Here is a 9,522-nt window from a genome sequence, read left to right as displayed (position 1 = left end):
CTGCATATTATAGTATCCCTAAGAGTCAACTGGTTTCAAAATGCAGACTGAGTACCAGCATTAGAAGCATTAGAATACTTGGAAGATGTGCCATCTCCTAGACCCAATACACTGTACAACATAAAAACTGTCGCATGAATCCCATGTGTAATGTTATATGATCTGGTATAGACTTTAAATGCTCAAAAAGAAAGAACGTATGACTAAAAAAAAACTTGAAAGCAGGCTAATTGCAAAGAAAGGAAATCAAGAGGCTCCATCATTTAAGTCTTACGTGAACTTAGTAATAGAAAAATAAAAACATTTCTAAATGATTACTACAGCCTGTGCATATCTGTGTGTGTGCATGTGTGTGTGTGCATGCAATTTGCAGGGGTTCTCCTCTCTCCTCCAGACTTGTTGCAGACTTGGTGGCAAGTTTCTGTCCCACCTAGTTCCCTTCATCTTATTTCTCCAGAAAAGTTGCTTTTCCACAAAACAAAACCATAAAAACAAAAACCAGGCTCTCCCAGACTTGAAACTATCCTGGAAGCTGAGACTGTGCTTCAAGAATTCTCAAACCACGGGTTTGGCAGGCAAGTAATCCCACTACCAGCCCTGGGCCACTTATAAGGCACCTGATCCCGCCCACCAAGGACCCTCCAGGGCAACTAGACGCCGCAGCCACTCTACGCCTGCGCAGTCTGCCAGAGAGGGCGGAGCCAGGGCCGGATACAAGTTTCTTTGGGCGGAGCTTAGGGTCAGCTTTCCCGCGATGCAACTGGGCTTAAGGCGGAAGTAACGGTCTGAAGCGAAATGTTGAAAAGAGACCCGGTTCTCTAATGTGGGAGGGGCTTAGGGAAAAAACCGGAAGCAAGAGGCGGGTTTAGGAAGAGATTCAGAGTTATAACACTGGGCTTGGGCCGGAAACTAGCGACGTAGGTGGGGCTTAGGGCTCGTTGCGCCTGCGCACAGAGCAACCGGCGGCCTGCGTAGTTACTTTTTGAACCGGGTGGCGGGGAATAGCTGGAGGATCCATTAGGGCGCCGTCTGCGGTGAGGTTGATAGTGTTCTCCATTCGGTCTAGTGATGGCACAGCAGCTCGCCCGGGAGCAAGGCATCACCCTGCGTGGGAGCGCAGAAATCGTGGCCGAGTTTTTTTGTGAGTGCTGAGCGCGGACCCCACCACTGCCTGGACTGGGCCTTAGGACGAGCGCTGGGGCGGAACCACTGGTTCCTCCAGGGGGCGGGGAACGCCGCGCCACCCTGCACAGGCCTGGACCTTCTGAAACAAACGGGGCTGACCTGGGGCATCACCTCACTCACTGACCTCCACTGAACCACATACTCTGTATTTAGTTTTAGCGACCCTGTGAAATTCGACCTTGCTGGGTTAGAGGTTTCCGTGTCGTTTTGCCCCTACTCCACGCTTACGGCTTTATTTCTTTGGCTTTCAGCATTTGGCATCAACAGCATTTTGTATCAGCGTGGCATTTACCCGTCGGAAACGTTTACTCGCGTGCAGAAATATGGACTCACCTTGCTTGTAACTACTGACCCCGAGCTCATAAAGTATCTCAACAATGTGGTGGAGCAGTTAAAAGGTAATCACGTTCTGAGTTATACAACTTACAGGTTTGCATTTGTAAGTATCCCAAGTAGCTTAAAGCAACATGCCTTCTCAAATGTGATTCTTATTTGAGAGGAAGCAAGTTATGGAGGGAAATTCCACCTCTTATTCTTTTTTTTTTTTTTTTTTCTTTAAAGAAAGCTGAATGTCTTGATGTTAGGAGTCTTAATGCTGCTTTGGGAATGGGTTTTGTGGGTTTGCCAGGTGCAACAAATTGGAGATTTTACCCAGTTAAAGTGATCTCATCTTTCTGTGTTTGCTTTGTAGCTCCCAATGTAATCTTACAAAATACCAATTCTAAAAGCATTGCAACTACCTTTTATTTTATGGGTATAGGTGTTTTAGTTTAATTATATTTTCATTATAGTGTTTGTTGCACTTTTGTTAACGTCAGCATTAAAATGGCCTTTCTGTGCCCACCTAAACATGATTAGCTTGCCAACTCTTTAAGGCTGTTTTGTTTTGCTTGCTTTGCTTTGCTTTTGAGACCGGTCTCTCTGAATAGCTCTGGCTCTCCTTGAACTTGCTATGTAAACCAGAACTCACAAAGATCAGCCCGGCTCTACCCCGCAAGTTCTGGAACTAAAGGCATTTGCCACTGTGCCCAGCTTACGGTCATACTTCTAAGCCTTGCAATTTGTATCCATAATAGAGTATCCATCAACACACTTGAGCAGGTTGGGGATGAATTCACAGGCAAAAAAGATAGGGTTTGTAAGCATAAGGTCTGCTTTGCATTCTGGTATCTGTGGATCCTCTTTTACCCCTCCAGCTCACTTACTACCAAGAATGATAGTTTAGAAACACAAGGCTAATTGGTTACTCTATAAAGCACAGTTGTGGCTTTCCCGATTCTTAAGAGTACAGTTTCATTAATTTAACACATAAAACTTTATAGGATGTAACATCTTGATTTTTTTCATAAATATGTAATTTATTTGCTTCATTAAAAATAACTTACTATGCAGTTAGTCTGCATGCATGTGTGTGTATATGTGTGTGTATGCATGCATGCCCTTGCCATTTAAAGCATGTATTTGCCTCTCCTTTATACAGTTAATGTAAAAACTAATATTTCCCTACCAGAGTAGTCAGATTTTTCTTTGCTCTTACGCTCTCTCTGTTCTGAGCAGCCAGCACAGATGTGACGGACAGTGGTTATGTCATATGACATAGAGTATGCCCTATGCTCTTACTGTGAGTTGCAGTAAAAGTACAGTTCCACTGCTCTGCGGTGCTCTGGTTTCCACCTATTAGTAATGTGGAGAATTGAAAAGTTGGCTAAAGTCATGGGCCAGCATGGGTCTCTAGAAAGGAGCATCATGGGCTAGTGTGTAAAAGCTGCCTTCTGTTGCAGAATGGCTGTACAAGTGCTCAGTTCAGAAGCTGGTGGTGGTCATCTCAAACATTGAAAGTGGTGAGGTCCTTGAAAGATGGCAGTTTGATATTGAGTGCGACAAGACTGCAAAAGAAGAAGGGTGAGTATGAACTGCATTGTTCCTGCTTCAATTTGTTTTTGTAAATTTGTTATTGCAGTTCACGTTGTACTGAACTGATTTCTTACAGTTACTGTGTAGGCTATGTTTTTAAGATTCTTTTGTTAGTTTGTAAGGGATTTCTGAGTTCCTCATAGCCCACCAGGGATTGTGTAAATAAGATGCTTTTAGCATGCTGTCTGAAGACATTGACCTTCATGTTTGTGGTTCTACCCAAACCTCTCACAATATGTGGGCCATTTACTCCTGGCTTTAAAGGTACTGTTAACTACAGGAGATGATCCTAACTCATTTCTAATTTAGATGAAGCTCTACTGTACTTCATCTAATGCTGTGAACTTTGTAAGCTAAAGATGGCATCAGAATGAAAATAGGCATCAGAAATGCCTATTATGCTAGGCATATGCTTCTGTAGTTGCTGTAATGAAGAGCAGGTTGTTCCTGAAGTCTTCCATCTGCAGTAAGTCGTTAGCTTATAAAAAATTTTCCATGTAGTTTATGTTACTTGACTCAATCAGGAATTGGGTATTTAGATGTTACTTTTTTTAAAAATGGCAAAATGCAGGCTGAGAAATGGCTCTGTGTTTGGGAGCACTGGCTACTTCTCCAGAGGACCCAGGTTCAATTTCCAGCAGCCACATGGCAGCTCCCAAGTCTCTGTAACTCCACTTTTAAGGAATCTACAGCTTCAGGTACACACGTGGTGCACATAAATGTGTATGCAGGCAAAATGCCAAGATTCCACCAAGTTTATGTGTTAGAAGCCATTTTCCTTTATGTTACTAAAAATATGCTTACTGAGAGCAGTTGAGAAATTATTCACCATGCACTGAATGACCTGCTGGTAAGATCAGCCCTAATGGATGATGGGAAGGACAGATGCAGATGCATAAACCTAAGAATATCTTTAGCCATTAATCTCTGGTCTCCTAATGTATTGCTTCTGTGTTGTTGGAAGCATTTTGTTCAGAAATAGTTACTGGTGTGTTTTCATTAACTTAATGAAGCCTAGAATGAATTATTTCTTTGATTCTTTTATAGGGTTCGCAGAGAAAAGTCCCAGAAAGCCATACAGGATGAAATTCGTTCTGTGATTAGACAGATCACAGCTACTGTGACATTTCTGCCACTGTTGGAAGTTTCTTGTGAGTATTGTACAAACTTTTTGACTTATATTCACTGGAGAAAATGTACACTCCTGTGTTTGTTAAGTCTCTTAGTTTATCATTGCCATGTAATGTAAATGGGATATGGGACGCATAATACAGCACAAATAAAAAGATGTGTTTTCCCAAAAATGTGAAGACAAAATCGAAGGAGGAGGGTCAGTGGTTAAAGTGCTGAGTAATTAAGGACCGGAGTTAGGATCCTCCAGGTGGTGGTGATGGCTCCCCTGTAACTTCAGTCCAGAACGGCAAGATGGGTCATCAGAGCAATCTGGGTACCAAAGCTATCCATATTGGCAAGCTCTCCGTTTGCTTAGTGAATGAAGTGCAAGAACAGCCATCATTTTGGGGACTTCACCTGTGTGTTACACACACACACAGGAAAGGAAGGAAGGAAAAAAATGTTAAAAAAATAAAAGTATACATCAATGTCTTTAAATTTTTTCTCACAATTTTATTTTCTACTAGGAAGTATAATGCTCTATTTTACACCTAGTTTCTATCAAGGAAAATAATCATCAGACCAGGCTAAGCTACCTTTTTTAGCAAGGGGTGGTTCAAAATGAGTCCCAGTGAGAGAGGCAGGGAGGACAGCTTTACTATTGAAAAGTTCTGTACTTCACTCTCATTCCCAACTTAGGTTCATTTGATCTGCTGATTTACACTGACAAAGATTTGGTGGTACCTGAAAAGTGGGAAGAATCGGGACCCCAGTTTATCACCAATTCTGAAGAAGTCCGTCTACGCTCATTCACAACCACAATCCACAAAGTGCACAGTATGGTGGCCTACAAAACGCCCGTCAGTGACTGAAGAGACGGTGAGGAAAAGAATGGGATTGTAATTCTCAAGCGTGTTTTTCCAGAAACTAAGTCAAATATAGTTGATACATTTTCTTGTCTTGTTTAATTTTCAGGTGAAGAAAACCAAGATCCAATGTGGGTCAGTGTGTCTTACTGTTTCATTTCTTGGGTTCCTCCTGGACTTACCAGAGTCAACAGGAGTCAGTGCTGCACATTACTAAGGTGAACAATAGATTTCGTTAGCACTGTGGGATGAATTCCTTTAAAAATGGTCATTGTAGATAGAACAACTTGTGTTAAAACGCTAAGTAATTTCCCTAACAATTTAGGAAGACCAGGATATTACGAGGCATCTAAATGTAAATACAGCAGAAGGTATCAGGGCAATTTTTAGTTCTGAGAGTCAGTCAAGAATGCTGCCTGTCTGGACCCAGTGAGAGAGGCAGGGAGGACAGCTTTACTGTTGAAAAGTTCTGTACTTCACTCTCATTCCCAACTTAGGTTCATTTGATCTGCTGATTTACACTGACAAAGATTTGGTTGTACTTGAAAAGTGGGAAGAATCGGGACCCCAGTTAATCACCAATTCTGAAGAAGTCCATCTGCGCCCATTTACGACCACAGTCCACAAAGTGAGTAGTATGGTGGTCTACAAACCCCATCAATGACTGAAGAGACAGTGCACAAACCATCCCCCGTTACATAAATCCTGCTGTATTTACATTTAGATGCTTCCTTATATCTTGGTCAAGATTCTTCCTAGCTAAATCATTAGGGTATGTATTTAGCTTTTTAACAGTTTTTCTATCTACAGTTGCCATTTTTAAAGGGATTCATTCCACAATGAATCTGTTGGTTCCCCTTAATAATGTGCAGCGCTCACTCTTGTTGAATCTAGGAGGAACCCAAGAAATGCAACAGTGGGACACATTTCTCTTTATGTAGACCCCATATTGAAATACGTGACAGTTATTTTGGTGTATATATCTTGAATTCCCAAAGCAGTTCATACTGTTTAATTTCTGTAATAAAATAACTCTTATTTTGATGTTTTATAAAAATCAAGCTTTAAATGACAGTGATACAAAAAAAATTACTCTTTGTTTTTAATTTGTGTTACAGTGTCTTTAATATTTAGCTTGTTAATACATCAGATACTTGAATGGACTGAGTGCATGGTTTGTGTTCATTTTAATTATGTGATGGGACGGCTTTGTGCGCTGTGAATTCCGAAGCTGATTGCTGTGCCAAGGGAACTGGTTACAGTCTGGATGCTGGTGGTCGCAGTCCTGATGCTGCCATTGTTGTCATAGGCCAGACGGTTTAAAACATTCGAACACTGCCCAGTTATAGTGCAAGAAGCTTTAATAAAAACTCTGTCTCTGTATCATTTATTTGGGTACAAGGGTGATACAGAAAAGCCTCCAAAATTAGTTTTACATTTGGTAACACTGTATTTTAACCAATCAGACGTGATGGAAAAATCTCTTTACACATCATTGAGATAGGTGATGCTCCAAATACCATGACAGTGCCAACAAACACCATGACTGCAACCAGATCTCGGCACAGCAGTCAACATCTGAACGCAGTCCACAAAACCATCCCTAACAACTGAACTACCTTCTCCATCACAACAGTGCTGGTAAGCTGAAGAAGCAAGTGTCCTTAGAAATCAGCTCAGATATCATCGTGTCAACCTCATGTTTCTTAGGATCTTGAGCACCACGCAATCCTTTGCTTCATTGCTACTCTTAATAGATGTGTTGGTCCTAATTTTCCAACATGTAAATTTTTTTCAGAAAAGTGGCAGCTTTGTTTGTAATAATTTTGAGGTTCTGTAATACCTGTGAATTCTGTAAATCACATTCTTAAAGTTTATTACATACCTGAAAACAAATCCCTTCGAGATTTTATACTATTTAAGTACATATTTTAAAGTCAAGGAGTCAGGCTGAGCTGTTTTGGAAGTTAGTTGGACATGTTTGGCCTTTAATTCCAAATAGATATGTGCTTTCCTCTTTGAGGACTGTCTTGGCAGAAAGGTATTTTATCTCTCAGCCAAAAGATTTGTGACCAGGACCTAGTCTGTGGGAAGTCAAGATGCTCTTATTACCTGGTGGGTCTCTCAGTCAGACCTGAACTCTAACCCATTTACTCTAAAGGAAACTTGTTTCTATTTAGTCCACTGGGGCCTGAAAGGAAGCCCAGGAGGGGGTGGACCCACTCATGGTCTTCAAGATCCTTAACCTGTAAAATCCAATCTAACACTGATTTCCACTGTTAATAGTTCATTCTAGTAGAAAGACAGGGCATCAAGTGGGGGAATGGGGTTGCCATCCCATAGTCAAAACTTCTGATCCAGAATTGTTCCTGACTAAAAGAACTGCAGGGACAAAAATGGAGATGAGACTGAGGGAAAGGATGTTCAATTACAGACCCAAATTGGGATCCATGTCAAGGAGAGGCTCCAAGGCCTGATGCTATGATGTGCTTACAGACAGCTAGCATGGTTACCCTCCGAGAGGCCCAGTAAGGAGCTGACTTGGACAGAAGCCAGGGACCCCTGAGGTTGAATTAGGGAAAGGCTGAAAGAAGTGGAGAAGGTCCACCCCATAGGAAGACCAGCAGTCTCAACTAACCTAGGCCCCCAAGATCTCACAGACACTGAGTCACCAACCAGACAGCATACACTAGCTGATAGGAGGCCCCCAAGATATACAGAGGAGTGCCTAGTCTGGCCTCTGAGAGAAGATGTACCTAATGCTTGGGAGACTTGAGGCTGCAGGGAGTTGGGTGGGAGGAGGATAATGACTGGACTGCAAAAAAAGATTAAAGATAATTTTTAAAAAACATGACTGGCAGGTCCTGAGCTTACATAATCTAGAAGATCTACTAAATGTGCATTAGGCCCTTGTTCTGGTTACTCCTCGTTGTCAATGTGACTATGGAATGAACTACAATGCAGAATTGGAGGGCAGACCTATGATCCAGATCTTGAGGCATAGGGGCCATGAAAAGCTTAGGCCCTAGCGAGGTGGGAGATTGAGGCAAGGGGAGCTCTTCAAGGTCAGCCTGGGACAAAGCACGTCCTGGATCCAATACGTACCTTCGATCTGGACCACACCTGCTGGAGGCCTACATAAGGACACTGGGAGGAAGAAGAGTCACTCTTTGCTTCCACTTACTTGTCAGCACATCTGTTGGAATCTACTTGTACACAAGAGCAGCATAAACAGCTAGCCTTGCAGGGCTGAGCGACTACTAGATTCTTAGACTTCCCATCCACAGCTGTCCATTCTTGGTTAGTTGGACTACAGATTATAAATCATTACAATAAATTCCTTCAATATAGAGAGACATTCCATAAATTCTGTGACTCTAGAGAACCCAAATCCAGACCATGTTCATTGTGGTTTTTGATTAATTTTGAGTTTTTTCAAATCTTTTTTTTTTTTTCCAAAATGTTACCTTGCTCACTTACTATGTGTTAGTCTCTTGGCCAAGGGCTGAGATGCTGACTCCCAGCTTTTGTCAGCAGAGGGCAGCCATAAACTTGTCAGGAGTTTAGTCACCTTCACTTTTTGTGGAGACCATAAAATATTAAGTTACTGGAAAACTGGGGGGCTCTGGAGTCCCAGAAGCATCAGAGAAGTGTCCCAGAGTACAGTGAGCTGGCGTGGAGACTTAGCACCGAGTAGAGATGGTTAGTCTAATAGTTTCCCATAGAAGTAGACCTTCCCAGCACCTGCATGATTCTCACAGCCAAGTCCCTTCTGTGGGAAGCCCAAGGTTTTGGGTCCTTCAAGAAGCAGAAGTCTGTCAAGGGAGCTGCTGTGAACTCAGGCCTGGAGTTAAGAACATGCTGCCATCAGTGGTCCAAAGGTTCACAACCAGTGGGATGGGGAGCTGAACACCAGGAACAAGCAGTCTTGCTTCATGTGTGGATAATTTTTAATTATTCCAGAAGAAAATGCAACACTAAACATTGGCCTAGAACTCATTGTATGTATAGCACAGGCTGAGAATTTGCAACACCTCTCCTAACTCCACCTCCCAAGGCTGGGATTGCAGGCATAAACTACCACACATCAGTGCTTTCTGAAGCAGTCTAACTTGATAATACTGTGTCGTCTCCACCATCCGTTCTCACATACTTCATCTTGTAAAACTACCTAGAACTGTTCCTGATGCTCCTGATGAGTCAGGTGGCTGGCTTCCTCTTCCTCTGACTGTGACTGTTTTAACTATCTCCCACAAAGGAAGTCATTATATTAGTCATCTCTTGTCTGTTTTATTATCCCTGTGTCCTCAGGGTTACCCAGACAGTATATTTAAGAATTCCCTCTGAAATGAGCAATATTATCCTGTGCGGGTTTAAACCATACTTTATCTGTTTATCCATCTGTTGATGTTTGGGACGTTTTCATGTCTCAACTGTGAACATC

General features: G+C 42.2%; 1 protein-coding gene across 2 annotated transcripts; it reads left to right on the top strand.

Annotated features, from left to right (window-relative positions):
• Window positions 1-1,018: 1,018 nt before the first annotated feature.
• Window positions 1,019-6,004, top strand: MAD2L1 (mitotic arrest deficient 2 like 1). Of its 2 annotated transcripts, XM_080932508.1 has the most exons (6): window positions 1,019-1,141; window positions 1,437-1,583; window positions 2,967-3,087; window positions 4,147-4,250; window positions 4,912-5,091; window positions 5,188-6,004. In XM_080932508.1, the coding sequence occupies exons 1-5, from the start codon at window positions 1,069-1,071 to the stop codon at window positions 5,082-5,084; spliced, it is 618 nt and encodes a 205-aa protein (XP_080788634.1). In that variant the 5' UTR covers window positions 1,019-1,068; the 3' UTR covers window positions 5,085-5,091; window positions 5,188-6,004. The 2 variants fall into 2 exon arrangements, with proteins under 2 accessions (XP_080788634.1, XP_080788633.1); XM_080932507.1 differs by having other exon boundaries at window positions 4,912-6,004.
• The last annotated feature ends 3,518 nt before the right edge of the window (window positions 6,005-9,522 follow it).

The sequence above is a fragment of the Micromys minutus genome, assembly GCF_963924665.1.
Source record: "Micromys minutus genome assembly, chromosome: 18".
NCBI classification, from domain to species: domain Eukaryota; kingdom Metazoa; phylum Chordata; class Mammalia; order Rodentia; family Muridae; genus Micromys; species Micromys minutus.
This window is presented reverse-complemented; position numbering and strand designations above follow the sequence as displayed.